The sequence below is a fragment of the Rhamphochromis sp. 'chilingali' genome, assembly GCF_963969265.1.
Source record: "Rhamphochromis sp. 'chilingali' genome assembly, chromosome: 9".
Lineage (NCBI taxonomy): Eukaryota > Metazoa > Chordata > Actinopteri > Cichliformes > Cichlidae > Rhamphochromis > Rhamphochromis sp. 'chilingali'.
The window spans coordinates 28,185,030-28,201,516 of NC_137936.1; the positions used below are offsets into that span (position 1 = coordinate 28,185,030).

Genomic DNA, 16,487 nt, shown 5'->3' on the forward strand with positions numbered 1-16,487 from the left:
TCTGTTTTTATGGTAGTTTCATTTTAGAGGAAAGAAGCAGAATAATGACCGAAATTTTTTTTTTTTTTTTTTGCTCTTACTTCAGAATAGCAGCTACAAACCCAGACACTAACAATGACTAAAAGTCATTATTGCCATATAAACAATCAGGTCTGTTATGTAATAAAAAGCCCAAAACAAATGAGAGCCAGGGATGAAATGCAGAGATTTATTTCATGCATGATAATCTGAACTGAATTAATACATTTCTTTTAAGAACAAACCAGCATAAAATTAAAATCAGTTCAATCCTTTGGAGGTAAACAAACTTAGCAGGGAATCAAATCAATATTTCCTCCACTGTATGCATCTAATCTATGGAATATTAAATGTTAAATGATTCCGTTAACATTTTATATACACAGTAGCGTCTCGTTAATTTTTTAACCTGATCTAAAGTTGTCAATAATGGTAAATACGATTATGCCAAAATACTCGTTCTATTGTCATGTAAAGATTTTGTCCTGTAGGATTAGAAAATTTGACTTTTACATCAAATAAAAGTATAAGAATGATTAAAAGCACATTAATGTAAATGCACTTCTACAACTTTAAACGTGCTCTGATAAACTGCCTTCCTGAAAAGTGAAGCTCTGAAGAAAACAAACAAAAAACAGAGCTGCTATCTTTTTTTTCCTTCTACTCTGATCTTAAACAAGAACCGTACTGTGATGGTAACAGGATGATGTCATCTCAATTGCTGTCATTATAGTCTGTGTGAGGAGATCTTTCTCTTTAACAGTGGTTTGGATATTTGTGCACATATAAACAAAGGGATTTAAGGTTACCATATTTATTACCCGTTTGTCGTGTAGTCATTGGCACAACACCCGAATAGATGGAACTGTCAGGGGTGATCCTGGCTCAAGAGTTGGGTGTTCCTCTTGTAATCGGAAGGTTGCCGGTTCGAGCCCCAGCTCAGACAGTCTCGGTCGTTGTGTCCTTGGGCAAGACACTTCACCTACTGCCTACTGGTGTTGGCCAGAGGGGCCGATGGCGCGATATGGCAGCCTCGCCTCTGTCAGTCTGCCCCAGGGCAGCTGTGGCTACAACTGTAGCTTGCCTTCACCAGTGTATGAATGTGAGAGTGAATGAATAGCGGTATTGTAAAGCGCTTTGAGGGGTCCCGAAAAGCGCTATATAAATGCAATCCATTATTATTATCATTATAACTGTAGTACTATAGAATTAGTACCCATACACTCTTCCTCACTCTAAAAACAACATATTGTTTCTGTCCATCTCTCTTTCATTCAGATCCAGTTCACAGTCCTCAAACTGTAAATGTGGTGGATGTCAGAGCCGCCATAATATGATGCCCAAATGCCTTCTATGATCGCCTTTGACTCCTATGCATTACTGAGTTGAGGATGAAAATTATGGCTATACTAAAGACAGCCACACACCCACGAATACACTTACAAACAAAGTCCATAAGAGATGCTTAGAGATATTAACAGAGCTCTACTCACAAGCCCTTCTACTAATATTACAGAAATCAATGAGTAATAACTACCACTGTCACAGTAATCCAAGAAACACCGGGGTATAAAGATCAAGAATGTGTGCACAAACAGCTCCCCATATAGAAGACATCTGGACACTGAAATCAAGGAATCCTGCAAAGACATTAGAACATTAAGAGAGGAGCCGAAGAGCATTATGACAGCATTATGTCACTGGGACCCAAGGGGGACCCATGCAGACTCACAGATCCACTTAACAAGAACAACAAGATTTCCATAAGTGATGCTATAGAGAGTGCCAAACAAAGGATCACGTCTCTGGCCACCAGGCCAAAGAGATATACCAGAAAGGCAAGGGTCAACAGAATTCTTCCCTCTTTACAACATGTTTTTTTTTCTCCTGGGCATCACAGTAACCAGTAGGCAAGCACAGCTAAGAAAGAAACTGGAAACAGCACCAGAGGGTCAAAGTACCAGCTACTAGTTGATACAGTAATATACCTCTCTTAAGACCAGGGAGTCAATCTGAGGACCACCTGAATTGACTACAAGACAAGCTACAACTCAGCCAGTTGAGTCCTTCATCTGTAGGTCATTAGGTTTCCGGACGGCAGGTTAGTGGACATGCAGGACAGTTACAAGTACCTAAGAAAGTAACGGACATTAAGAAAACTAACCAGGAACTAGAAAAGCAAAAGCAAAATGACACAGAAACTCTGATCATGGAAACACGTGAACGCTCCCTAAACACCAGATTGATAGAGGCCACAGCCAACAGGACTGAATATGGATTAGAAGTCCCGATGTGAGGTGGTCAAAAACAACAGGCACTTTAGGAACCGAGCTTGAGGAACACAAACATAGTAGTGATTAAGTTACTGCCCTGGCATGATGTGATGTAGTGGGAACCTGCCTCTGTTTGACAGTGAAAGGCAAGGTCCTAATTTTTATCTGCTTTAGTCTTATGTAGCTTTTAATAGTTTTATCTATATAGAGAATTTTAAGAAGTGATTTACATCTTGTGTACAGTGGCTGTAGTTATAGGCATCATTCTTGTTAAGTGAGATGATGGAAAACATTAGTATTACTTCATTACTCCGGTCATTGTACAGAACCTCTTTCTGCCGATCCTTTTATCAAGGAGCAATGGCTTTGATAAGCAATGCTTATCAAATAGCATATACAATACTGGATCGTAACTCTCTTTGAAAGGTAGCAATGTCATATTAGCTATTTTTAAAGAAAGTTTCACAAGTTGCCTCAGCAGTCTTGTTGTTGCTTCTTCTGTAATTGTTATTATAATTTGTAGACAACTTTAGGTTAGAAAGGCACATTTTGCAAAGTGCTTATAAATGGTAGTCCAGCCAGTTTATGAGAAAATCAGCATTCAAGCCAAATATAATCAAAGAGAGTAAACATGAAAAACCTTTATCTTCTTAGCAGCACGACAGTAAGAAACTGTTTTTCTTTTTCTACACTAATAGGTGTGTCAGCCTAATAGTGGTGGTCTCCTCACAGTGAGCTAAAGCTAAAACATTCATGACTTAATATGATTTGATAGACTGTGTGTATGTGCATGTTAATATGCTATAATCTGAAAGGTAAAACAATTAAAGAGGGCATTATTAAAATTGCTCTTATCCTGAGATTACTTTCACAAACTAGGAGAGCATGGTCCTTGTGAGTAAGCGAAAAGTAATTTCATGTCTTAATTGCAAATCCCCAAACACAGGCTCAAGTTTATTTCCATTTTATAGTATGAGCACAATAAAAAAATGGAAAACCATATATGTTTATGCATGTGCATGTGAGAGAGCAAAAGCTTCACTCACAGGAGCCCCAGCTCTATAAAGCTATTACCATACAAACAGTAATTAGCCTCCATGTGAACAATTGCTGTTCTGTTCCCTAATTACTGAATTACAACCAGGAGATTAACGATGGTTAAATAAAAAACAATTAAGAACAAAACAATTAAGCCTTTTTCCCCTACCCCCTCGAAGCCATTGGTACTCCCCAGTCATGTTAGTTTTTTTTATTTTAAGGGTTCAGGCAACTTATATTATCCGTGTGCTCGTCTAGCAAAGGTAGGAATTTCAGACTGAGATGTGATGTTCCCCAGAAGCTAAATTCAGAGAATATTAGTTATGAGATCAGGAGAAGAACAGTGAGCCCTGAGGAGGGCGGGAAAGAGATAAGAGATTTGGGATCATTAGAACAATGTTTTTATCCTGCTTATCAGGCACTGCTCTAATGCTATTCCACTTTATCGCAGGCATGTTGTTGAGAGAAATGTGAAGCATCAATGAATTATTACTAGCTGTGGCGAGGGTATACACTATGTTCTGAATTAGTAGAACATGGAGCCCTCTAGAAAGAAAAGGAAGGAACAAGTTTAAAATGTGGTTGTTTAGAAATAACTCCTACCAAATAATGCATGCTTTTAGGCTCCAAAGTATGTACTATAAAAAAAATCCTGTTCAAAAGTCTACTGCTAAGACATCCATGTTTATTGTGTAATTTGAACATGGCAAAGATCAAACCTGTGTGAGTGTATTTTTACTTTATTTGTAATTGTTGTTCTGTTTCCTTAATGCAGTCTCATGGATTACTTTACTTTCTGATTATTGCTGATATAAAAATTCTGTGTGACGTTTGTGAGTCTTATTATAAGCAACCACATTAATAACTTTTGTTTGAAACAACTGTTTTACATTTGCGATTTATAACCCGGGAAACAAACAATCTGGGATCATGTTTTATTTGTCTTTACAGAATGCACCTGGTCTCTTCCTGTTAATAGGCTGTCCTATTAACAGACCTATTGTCAACCATTTATCTAACTTAAGGTTCAAATTTTCCTTGAAATAAAATCATGCTTATTTCTCCCAGGACAAAGTCAGAGGATTTGTCCCAGGAATAGCTGACTTCAGGCCTGGACTGGTAATCTAGCACACCGAACACTTTCCCGGCAGGCTAACGCACTTTTGGACCAATAGGCTTCGTACTGGCTGTACAAGAACTGACAGCAGCCCATTCGTTCATTTTCATTACTGACACTGGATTGTCCCATCTCTTAATGCGACAGGCCACTCCCCTACATTTGCTGTGCACTCATGCACCATGTAGAAAACATTTTGTCAGGAAGAAGGGGCGAGAAGGTGGAGCTGGAAAGCTGAGAGAAAACAATAAAAAGAAACTACAATGAATGCAGCAAAATGTGTCAAATTGCACCATGAACAGTAGTACCAACAACAAGTAGTAAGCAGGCCTCACAGACACAGGAGGTTGCTGCTGCTAGCACCATTCAGGTAAAATGAATGGCTATGACCATGAACCGTTGCTAATTTCTAACTTTTATTCATGCTGCTTTTAATTAATGTCACATGCTGCAGTGCAACTAAGAAATAACCCAACAACAACTGTACCAACCTGGTTAAATGCCAGTGCCCATTTCTTGTCCCCGTCCAGCCCTGCTGTCTGGTAATATGTTGGCTCAATATTACATTATAAAGTATGCTAATAAACATGCTTATACATTTTTCCAATCGGGGCTTTCACTCACCATCCTCCTCCGTCTGTTTGACTATCTCTTCACTCTCCTTGCTGCCCTCAGGGTTGGCCAGGACAAGCCGCAGCCTAACGGTCACAAATGGCCTCAGTCCCCTCAAAGTGTAATGTGATGATGTTTGGATTAATTCTTCAGCTACAAACTCCTGCTGGTTGAACACGTACTGGTACTGCACCTGGAAAGCACAAGAAGAAACATGGGAGATTTTGCTTTTTGGTTAACAATAATAGTGACAAATCCAGAGCTGCCCTCATGTAATATGCTTGGGAAATATTAATAAAATGATAACAATATAGTAAAAAAAAAGTCAGGAGTCTGATGTCTGTGAAGGTTCTCAGTCATCCAGGTCATCTAGGTCATCGTAGTCATCGTGTTCACATTAGCAAATGTTAAGCTCACCCGAAACCTTGGCTGATTGTGACCTACACCCGTTTTCACACCTTGGCTCATGTGATTAGGTAGAGGATCATTAGGGGCTCCATTAGGAGGTACCTTCACAGGGCTTAAATCTGGGACTCTCCACCATTTGACCCTAGAACTGAGGAAGCTTCTCGGATGAGAGGTGAAACATCTTCAAGCAACTTCAAGAAGTCCAGACGCTTTTCTTCCCAAGCTCCTTAGACTCAGGGGTCTGATCTTTGTAGCATACAATAAGAGGATCTGGAGACTCACAGTTTGAGTCTACTAGGGGAAGGGTCAATGTAAATCAATGTCAATGTAAATGTTTCAGTGGTAAAACATTTATTTCTATGTGGTCTCTATCAGGACGGCTATCCATAGGGGAAAAGGAGCTACTGAGTGATTCCGTGAGTAATGTGCGAATCGCCTCTGGGACGTCCTGTGTTTGACACCACTTTCCACCGCAATCATCAAAACATTAGATAAGGTCATATCTCTTGAAAGAATGTTCTATCCAAAGCATGGACAAAAACTGTGACAAGTCCTCAGGTCAGCTTTCGGCCAGTTACAACATGCATTCCCCTGCTCTCGTTCCCACATTTCCCATCTATCATCAAACTATCATAAAAAACAGAAAGATATGAAAAATAATAAAGTTAACTGGCAGTTGATTTTTTTTCCATAAACTCTGCTCCCGGTCCTTATTAATTCCACATAATACCCTAAAGGTGGAGAATAAATAATGGTTGTGCTTACCGTCAGATTGTAGCTGTGGCAGCGTGTCACAGCATACCCAAAAGTCTCCCATTGTACTGTCAGCTGGCGGGCTCTGACATCCACCACATTGACATTTTGAGGACCGTGAACTGGATCTGAATGAAACAGAGATGGACAGAAACAATAGCTTGTTCTTAGAGTGAGCTGGAGGAACAGCAGCCTCAAGCAAAGAAAGAGTGTATGGGTACTAATTCCATAGTACTACAGTTCCATCTATTTGACTTAAAAAGGGGGTAAAATACACTCCCTGGAAGATTTTGTTGGCTTCTAAACTACAGTTTGCAGGTCAACTCAATGCTGCTGATTTCAACCAAGTATTTTTTTTTTTTTAAATCAAGCTTGCAAGCTCTGGCATTTACCAGATTCAGTTAGTCAATTTATTCACTGACAATAATGGCAAGGAAATTATGACAGGCCATAAAAGGCTTTTAAAAGGTTCACAGGTCCTCACCTCTCATCTGTTAAATAACAGACATTCTGCCTCACCACTAGGCAGTGCTACGACATTACAAAGTTCAGATTCAGGGTATAATGACACAAGTCTTAATCTGCAGACATTAGGAGTTGCATTACTTCCTTTGCCATATGTGATACTCAGTCTCTCGCTCTCTCTCACTCACACACACATCCAGAGTGTCACTATAAAGGGCATTTAATTGATTACTTTTGCATTAATTACTTGTAGACCTTCCATAAGCACAACGTGGCAAACCTGTAAAATGTGAAAGAAATATTCAAACAAACACGTGTAAAATCACAAGCTTACACGAACAACAAGCAACAAGCTCAAATTGGCCCACCTACACCCATGCAGCAAAACAGCTACACACAACAACATATCCCCTCACAGTTTTGTTCTAGCCATATGTTGGGCTCTCATCCCCAGGTTTGTCTTTCACAACTGACTGCACACTAACAAGCTTGTTCAAACCAATCTTTCTTTCTGCCTAATTAGTTTCTATCAGCTAACGATGGCATCCAAAACAGGTCACTGTATAATTAGTGAAGCTATTAAGCATATTTCTCCAATCAAAATGAAAACCATTATTCTAGGTGAGGTTATCTCTAAAAATACACATATTGGAGAAATAATGAATAATCAAATTGATTATTTCAGATACTTGTCAGAAGAAAGAAACACAGCTAATGAATTTTTGGTATTTGAATATCCTTAACTATTATAACCAAGGATTTTACCCTCAGACTTTAAAGATGTAAGGTCAAAACATTTTACTTTTTGAAAATTAGAATGGATACTTAAGTGTAATTGAGTCAGACTTAAAAAAGAAGAAAAAAATATTTTTTTTGACTTTTCAGGTTTTTCCACAAAACATCTTATTAAAACTCTGCTTACTTGTTTAATTTAGAAAAGCCTATCAAAGTGAAGGCTAAGGTAATAACCTTTGGTCTGATACCAAACGACTGCATGAATGCATCTGAGCGCATTAGAAGATTGTTCAAACAAGCTTCTTAGTATAATGGGACAAGATTAGACCACAGCAGCATGGATAAGCCATCTTAGAGACCATCTTAGACATGAAACATATGTTACAGGACTTCTTGTTGATGACGTTTTATTACTGTTGTTTTTGTGACTTTGGGTGAGACTTTAGGCTCCCTGGGATGCTTTATGGTTTAAAGAGTCTCTGTTTCTACTTAAAAGACCAAAGCCTATGAAGTAATCTACTATTCCTGGATAAAACTGTGGCAGACTGACATTTGGCAGCCAAGAAAGCAGCAGGGGGAAGTAATATAACCAACTTATAGCCCAATCTTCAGGTCAGCACAGCAGGCAATATGCTTTCACACAGCCCACATACTGTCTGCAGAAAATGGGACTTTGCTACATCTGACTGAGACTAATGCAGATGGGCTGATGGGCTACTCGTGCTGTATTTGTATTTTATTGAAGAAAAAAAAATTTGCAGGTCAACGTGCAGCATTTGGGATACAAGGGCCGCCCACTTAAAGATAACTTGCTTTTTACCCAACAGGTGATAATCACTTGTCTATTTGTCAGCAGCAGGACATTTGGCAAAATTTCATGTGAATTTTCTTCAAATGTGTTTTGAAATGTAGTGTGATGACAAAGTCAGATCAAAAGTGAACAGTGATGCTCACCTTATTTCCCTATTTTCCACTGCATTAAATCAATATTATCTTTATTATGAGGTTGATGATAAGTTGAATCTGCCTCCTCATGGCTTCATGTCACAAGCTGTCTGAGAATGATTTTTAAACTAAAGCACAATGACTGTCCACTTAGAAACACACATGTTTATCCCATCTCCATCCTTTTTCCCCCCAAACTGATCTGTGAAGAACTCTGTATGTATGGAGAGGGCATGGTGGGGAGCAGAATAGACACAGGTGAGCCAGTTTGAACACAGATAAAAACAGAAGTAGCCAAGCTATGTGCAGAGCTGTGTAAATGTAATGACTTAAAAGTATTTTAATTGTTCAGCTGATCTGTCCACCTGTGTTGCTCTCTCACCCACATGCTATTGTGTGCTATATTTGTTTTTGTTTTTTTGTGTTTCGGCCAGATATTGTGCATTATCATCAATGCCACAGGGCGCCAATATGATCATGAGCTATGGAGTAAATCGCTCAACCCCTGTGGGAAGATTAAAGCTTTTATTATAGTCTGTTACAGACATGGACAGCTGGAGGCGTGATGGCCGAGTAGTCCTTCCTGTTCTACTTCTTTGATGTCCATCACCTGGGGTGCGTGCATGGTTTATAATGTAAAGTCTCCACAAACAAGTTTGCACAGTCACAAAAAATTGTCAGACACACAAATGTCCATACTGACTGTGATGACGAATTTACATATATTTACTTGGACCTGGCAGAGTCGCAGATGCAAAAAGTATAATTAATCCTTGGGCTTCATCTCTATCATTACGTGAAGTTTCTCATTCTATGGTCAAATAAGCCTAAATTTAAAATAGAACACATTTAAGTGACAAATATACTACATAATTAGCTTTTGTTTGCGGAACAGGTTGATCAAAATCCTGGATAGTTGTCCATTCAAACAGCCACTCAGGTTGCTGACATCTGCTAGAAGCATACAGGACTGCAAACACACTTTTCCTAAGTCTGCTCCACAGTGCAGTGACCACATCACTGGTCGAATGATCTGCCTTTTAAAATGAAGGTATGTTTACTTGCCCTGAAATTAAGTTTTGATCTGATTCATGCTTAAGATATTTTTCCAACAAAGGTAATACTGCCCTGTTTCCACGCAGCTAGCCAATATTAGATAATTAAATGTCTTCTTGTCCCTCACATTTTAATGAGATTGCCCCAAACAAGCAGTTTTTTGCGCCATAGAATATAATAGCCCTTTATTGTCATTGTAGATGTACAATTAAATTGTAGGTGCTCCTCACCAACTGTGTCAGAATAAAATACAAATAGTAGACGGCAGGAATAAATGGAAAACAGGAGAAATATATACAAAAATAAGGGAAAGGCACACATTATAGAATAGCTGAAAACTGCTTGGAAGCAGTGCAAAGACTTGAGTGGGAAAGACTGAGTGGCCTGAGTGATTGGGGTAACTCAGACAATGGCTCAGATGGGTGGGGTGGGGTGGGCAGGGGTGTGGGTTGATAGTGTTTGTTAACAGTGTGAATGCCCCAGGGGAAGAACCTGTTTATGATCCTGGAGGTGTTGGACCTGATTGACCGGAGGCCCGATCAGAGGTCCAGGATATTCTTCCCCAGGACACAGAGGAAGTGCAGCCGCTGTTGGGCCTGCTTTACCAGGGCGTTGGTGTTGGGGGTTCAGGTGAGATCAGTGGAGATGTGGGTGCCGGGAAACCAGAACTTACTGAATTACACGAGTGGTTTCAGATGATGGAAAGAAACAAAGGACTTAATTGTATGACTTGCTGTTTTCAAACAACAGTCTTATGATCCATTCAGACCGAGAATGCCTAAAACAGTCTGTAATTTTCTCCTCTCTTTCTACTTTTCATTCAATATCAAGTAACTACACAATATCAAACTGGTGCTCTGTCAAAGACATCACTGTTTTTAGTTACTGAAATGCTGCTGTGGGTGCCGTTTATAAATCACAGGTGCCCATTACTTTACTTTTATTTTTTTCAAAATTTTCTTCTCATGCAGTGTAATTTAAATATTCATTTCCACTGCTGAATTGTTCTCTATGCCATATAACCATATACGACTGCAACAATGTAAACAGTAACAACAGACAAAATTTCCTCGAAATGATTAGGTAGTAAAATCTTTTCTGAAAAGTAGCCTCCAGTTGGAGACAAAACAAAGAAAGATGCTGTTTTAGATTTAAACTTTTCTATAGAGAACACATTTGAACTAACCTTTAAATATGCGTGCTTAAGCAGATCAAGTAGCGTACCTACAGGAAACGCACAATGTAATTCCTCAATTTCAAAGGCATAATCACTCACTCATTCAGAGAGAATTAAGTAATCAGGTTTCCCCAAGAAAAGCAATACATCAAAGCTTCCCTTACTGCAACGCCTATTGTTTCTAAATGCACCAAGAATACAGCACAGAAACAGCTAAAAAAACAAACCAAAAACAGCTCCACAAATCCCCCCTCACCAACTACCAGCCCTGACCACTTAATCCAGCAGTCTTTCAGTTTGGTATGATCTGAACTAATCTTTCAGATTATCCGTCTCATTCCTAGTTGGACCCGGATAAACAGATTCTTAACTTCTATTTATAAAAGAGAGAGAATTAGATTGTAATAGAATGGAAACAGAAAATTAGATCAAAGATTCCACCAGTGACCACTTCACTGCTTTATGAAATCTTACATTGTATTATATATTTATTATATATTTTGTTTTTCTTTACTGCTGTATACAGTGATTATGCTCAAATTTTACTTTAGATTATCATCCAGCTCTATTTCTTCTCTTTATAAACCAAAGTAAAGACGTGTGCTGTAAAGTTGTGGAGAAGGAATGCAGGGAAGACTGGGAGGAAACAAGTAGGAGAGCTTATTTGAATTATTACTTTGTTTACATCGTTAAGTTGATGATGGTGTCTCCCAGGCTGCCCTTGGTCATGACAAATGCCAGATTTGCCACATCATCCATCTGATTTATTCTCTCCTTCTGCCCTCTTCTCCACTCTTTCTTTACAATCACACTACTTATATATTCTTCTCTTTAACATCGGCTTTGCATCTCTTGTCGATGTTTCTGAAATCACCTCTGTGTCAAAGGATGATAGTGATGCAGGATGAAAAGAATCACTAAGAATCCAAAGTATAAACAAAAAAATAAAGACAAAAAAAAAAGATGTGTACAGTAACCGCTGAAAGAGGAAAATAAAGCACAAATTGACATATGGGATAAAAATAGAGGTCAGTTACACGCAAGAAGAACAATTGTATCACTCCACAGGGAGACAAACCCTGTACTGGGCAATGTTTCCACCCTCATTAATCAGGGCTGGTCAAGGGTTGGCATGTTAGCCATCACACACTGTGGAAGGGCATTGTAGATGGCACAGCTGGCACACAATGTGACAAGGCCAAACAGTGGGCCATGTTGCAGCCAGACATGGAGCCTCTTTCCCTATGGTGGACCAGAGAAGTAGTTCTTAATATTAAAAGGACTACAGAAGCTACCTTTAGCATTTTTCTTTTAGCTTAGCACTACAAAAAAATACATCTACTTTATAAAGAAAATTTGACTCCCATATCATAACACATCTACTATATGACTTGCATAATGAAGAGTTTAAATACATTGAATACAACAACTATCAAAAAGTCCTCTGATGCTGATATTGAGTAAACTATATTTCAAGGTGTTGTTGACTGTCTAAAAATGAGACAATTCAGCTGTAATTCATTTCTTTTAGCTGTGCTGGAAACTGGATAGTGTGGAAACTTGGAATATGTGAAATGCAAATAGAAGCTTGTCCCCATGACAGTTCTAGCCTACAATAATGCCAGAGGTTAAATGCAGGATCACCAAACTCAAGCTGTTTAGCACTTTTACTTTTCTTTGACTTTTCTACAACCCCAGCCTGAACTGTCTGTGATCATCTACACAAGAAGGACTAACAAGCACGCAAGCCAATGGATAATGCTAATGCCCAGCTGACTTAACTGGAGGTAGAGATAAAGTTGTTTTGCCTGTCTTTGAAAGTACTTAAGGGCCCATTGGATGTTTTGGCAGGTAGATATCTAGTTCAGGCAAGAGCCTAGTGAGGCATTGTGTTTTGGAGTGCCTTTCTGAATCTGATGAATGAGCAGCAGAAATAGAGCCATTAATCCAAAGACTTTAGGGAGCCGTTCCAGGGAGAAGAGGAGAGAAAAAGAAGAGAAGGAATGGAAATCAATCTTACTGCCCCCCATGCTTCCTGTCCTCCTCTCTTGTTCTCCTTTTCCTTTTGTTTTTGTATCATTCCTTTTCCACCTTTTGAGGATTTTCCTTTAATTAACTGTTTACTCCTAGTTGTACCTCGACCAGTTATTTTTTTCTGCATAGAATCTATAATCGATCAATAATAACTTTTTTCATCTTTTCTCCAAGATTTTCTTCCATTTGCCACTTCTGCTTTTCGTTCTGTATATTTTTTATAGTCACTTCCCTGTTTGTTCGACCACTTTTGCACTTGGTTATAAAAATTCTTATTCAGAAATCTGCTGTCTTCAAGGTCCAAGGGAAATAAGTGTAGTGAAAAATGCAAAACTATGCATCCCCTATGACAAAGGTTAGGGAAAGATCACGGTGCAGAACAAACTTTAGTCAAGTTATAGGTAGGGTGAGGACTAGTGAAATGCTAAACAGGTACTTCAGCTGATCTTAAACTTAAACTTGGCATACCATTCAGGTATAATCATATGCCTGATTCAAATAAATATAGTTCCTTCTATATCTGAACTTTGTGTACCTCTATTAAATACATTTAGTTAGACACTTACGTTCTTGTCCATGCCAACTTCTATGATTATAGTAACTTTTATGTGATAAGGTGTAACAATTGTAATTTAACATATCAATATTGGCATTGAAAAAACTGGCAAGTATACATTCCTCCAGTACAAAGTCTCTGGATAGTGAGTTGAGGAGGACTGCTTGAAGTTTAGCACAGCTCACTACAAAAAAGTGTATAATTCTGAGCTTCTAAAGGAACATGTTCTTGTTGCAGCTCTACTGTACTTTCTTCTAATCAGTCTTCCTACATTAATTTGTTCCCCAAAGTCAAAAATCAGGCATCCGAAGAAATGAAGATGGGGCAGTGCAGACTAAGAAAACCATACACATCTTTTATTTTCATCACATATGGGCTACACACATTTCCTTAAAAGTACAAACAGCCAGTAAACAGCAACTGTGTCATGCTAGAAGATGCTATACTGTAGTTGAAATGGGTACTGCAATTAATTTTGTATATTTCATAAAGAAAAGCTTTTACTAATTGGCTTTGCTGGAACGACCTAAAGATTTCTGCTGGTATTTGTATATGTGCTGTTAGAAAGGACCTGTATGTCTCTGACTCTCTCTATGGCCTCTTATGCCTTCGATGCGGTTTGAATTTTTACTTCATTTTGTGTTTTTGATCCTCTTCTATATTCACACCTAAAAGGTTAAAAAATGACAAATGAGAGTGAAAGAAGAGTCAGTGTGAAAGTAAAATCATAGAGAGCTTCCCACTGAGAAAAGCATGGAAGGGACACTTTTCTGTGCCATGCTTCACATGCATGTGTTCTATGTGCAGTCAAAGTGTGGGTGAAGCAAAATGACATATCATGTTGAGCACACTAGCCAAAGGCTAGAAAATCAATTAATACAGCTGATTCTAAACACCTCAAACCACTACAAACTCACATGTGCATGCACACACTCACACACATGCACACGCACACAGTGGAGCACCCCTGAGGCTCTTATAGCTTCAGCATTATTTGTGACCAGTGATATGTTGCAGAGGCTGCACCTTTAATCTGCATCCTCACACCAAAGAAATAAGAACCTAACCTCTACGTACACACACACACACACACACACACGCACACACACACACACACACACACACACACACACACACACACACACACACACACACACACACAGTGAGAGAGCCAAGCTTTACTATGACCCCTTAAGGCAAACAAACAAGATCAGAAGAAAACATGGAGGCTTTCACCCTCCTCAAATCTAACATGCGCGTGTGTGTGTCGGTATGTACTGTGTAATCATGTGTATGAAAATAATGCTGTTTATTATAGTACATTTTATAGTATATAGCAAAAGCCCACCTCTTTTTGTGTGCATTTGTGTGAAGTGTTTACTGAGCTGTCAAAAATAAAGTACCTATTCATATAAATAGCATATATGGCCACTCATACGGACACACACACACACACACACACACACACACACACACACACACACACACACACACAGAAACATCTTTACCCAAGCACTTAAGGACATACTTTGATTCACCTCATTAATAAAAAGCAAAAATGAAGTATGCAATATTTCAGCAGTGAAGTACCTCAATAGCACATCATAAAATTATCGACCTCTTAATCATGCCAGCTTTAGGAATGACATTAAACTGGCTCATTGCCTCAACACACACACACACACACACACACACACACACACACACACACACACACACACACACACACACACACATTTGTATGACCATCTGAGGGCATTTAATCCCACATACCTTTGAACCCTTAAATTCTAAGTTTAACCATTATGTCTTAAGCCATAAACTGCTCTTTTACATGGACCTGTCAAAATTTCTGTAATCTGATGATCTTAAACTCAGTCTGGTGCTCAAAAAACATCTGACATCTGACACATGCACTGTCTTAAGCAGACCCTCTAATCAGTGAAGGAAATTACTCTACACAGGTACAATTAATGTACAATTTAGATGCTGGGGAAACTCAAACATATATAAAGACAGATCCAACTCAACCCGAGCACACACAATAGCAGCAGCAGACAACATGACACCCTGTAGCTCTTTGTCTTTGATAAATTGGATTAAATTCACTAGTAGCAGATGCCTTTTAGTGGATTTTAATTACGCCTCCCTGCATGAAACCAACTACTGAAATTTAAACCATAACTCATAATATCTGAATTAAACTTGCAGCACAGCGAATTCACAAAGATTTTCTTTTTAAAAGATATAAAGAAACTTTTCATGTCTCAAAAGTCATCTGCAACTATTACAAGTCAAAAATAACTCAATAGCGCAATTAATTTTAAAGATGGATTCGGGTGCAAATGGTTACATAAGAGGTTAAAGTTAAGTTTAAGATAACATCATTTCAGTTTTATGCTGAAAATCAATAACTGTTTGTGTTCTCCTCGTTGCTGCCAAGTCCTCTTTTCTGTGCTTCCTACTACTTCTGAAAAATTAGCAGACAATCATAAATGACTGATACAGGATTGTTGCACACTTCTACCAAGGAACCAGTGCAATCCCCCATTTTATCCCATTCTCCGCTGAGCAAAAGAAAGACTTTTTTCAAGTCTTTAAAGTCTTTAACCTTTAAATGTACAACAAATGTGACCTCAACTGTTCAAAAAGTCTTGAGCCACCACTCATTTCTACACATATTGCTGCTACGGATCAAGACTTACTCGAGGTCTTGGTGTGATGTGTGTCCTTAAAAAAATCTGAAACTGGAAAAGTGGAGGACAAAAGAAGAAGTGTCCCGAAAGTCATTTAAATCAGTGGCGCCAAGTCTTATAGAATGAATGAATCCTAATCATGAACTGTCAGAACACACAGCCAATACAGTAAAAGAACACGCAAGGGGAACCAGTCATGGACTGGTCTCCCCAGAGTCCAGACATCAACATTATTGAAGCAGTGTGGAATCATCTTAAAAGAGAATGGAACAAAAGGCAGCCAGCATTCAAAGAAGGGTTTTAAGATGCCTGGTGAACTATTCCTGAAGAACAAGTTGCAATAAAGGATGTCTAGAGTTCAGGCTGTGTTGAAAAATAAAGGTGCTCAAATTGGACAAAACCTGCTTTTGCCTTATATATTGTATTTCCATTTATGTTTACAGATGTTCCAATAAATCACTCCCATTTTCTTAGCAAATATAAAGAGGTTTAAGATGAGAACAAATGAGAACAAAATGTTCTTGAAGTCAAAAAGCATCACATGATACGGTAGCCGTGGAATGAGCACTACTGCGACATCTTTCACTGTAAGCATTGTAATCCT

At 38.7% G+C, this 16,487-nt stretch overlaps 1 protein-coding gene across 8 annotated transcripts in view; it reads right to left on the minus strand.

Annotated features, from left to right (window-relative positions):
• Window positions 1-16,487, minus strand: part of ptprt (protein tyrosine phosphatase receptor type T) — a 336,999-nt gene that overhangs the window by 175,951 nt on the left and 144,561 nt on the right. For all 8 annotated transcript variants that reach the window (XM_080890788.1, XM_080890791.1, XM_080890787.1 and 5 more), the window contains exons 9-10: window positions 6,232-6,347; window positions 5,071-5,251 (exon numbers count right to left, since the gene is read on the minus strand). In XM_080890788.1, the coding sequence (XP_080746914.1) occupies window positions 5,071-5,251; window positions 6,232-6,347 (297 nt within the window). The remainder of the gene's footprint in view (window positions 1-5,070; window positions 5,252-6,231; window positions 6,348-16,487) is intronic.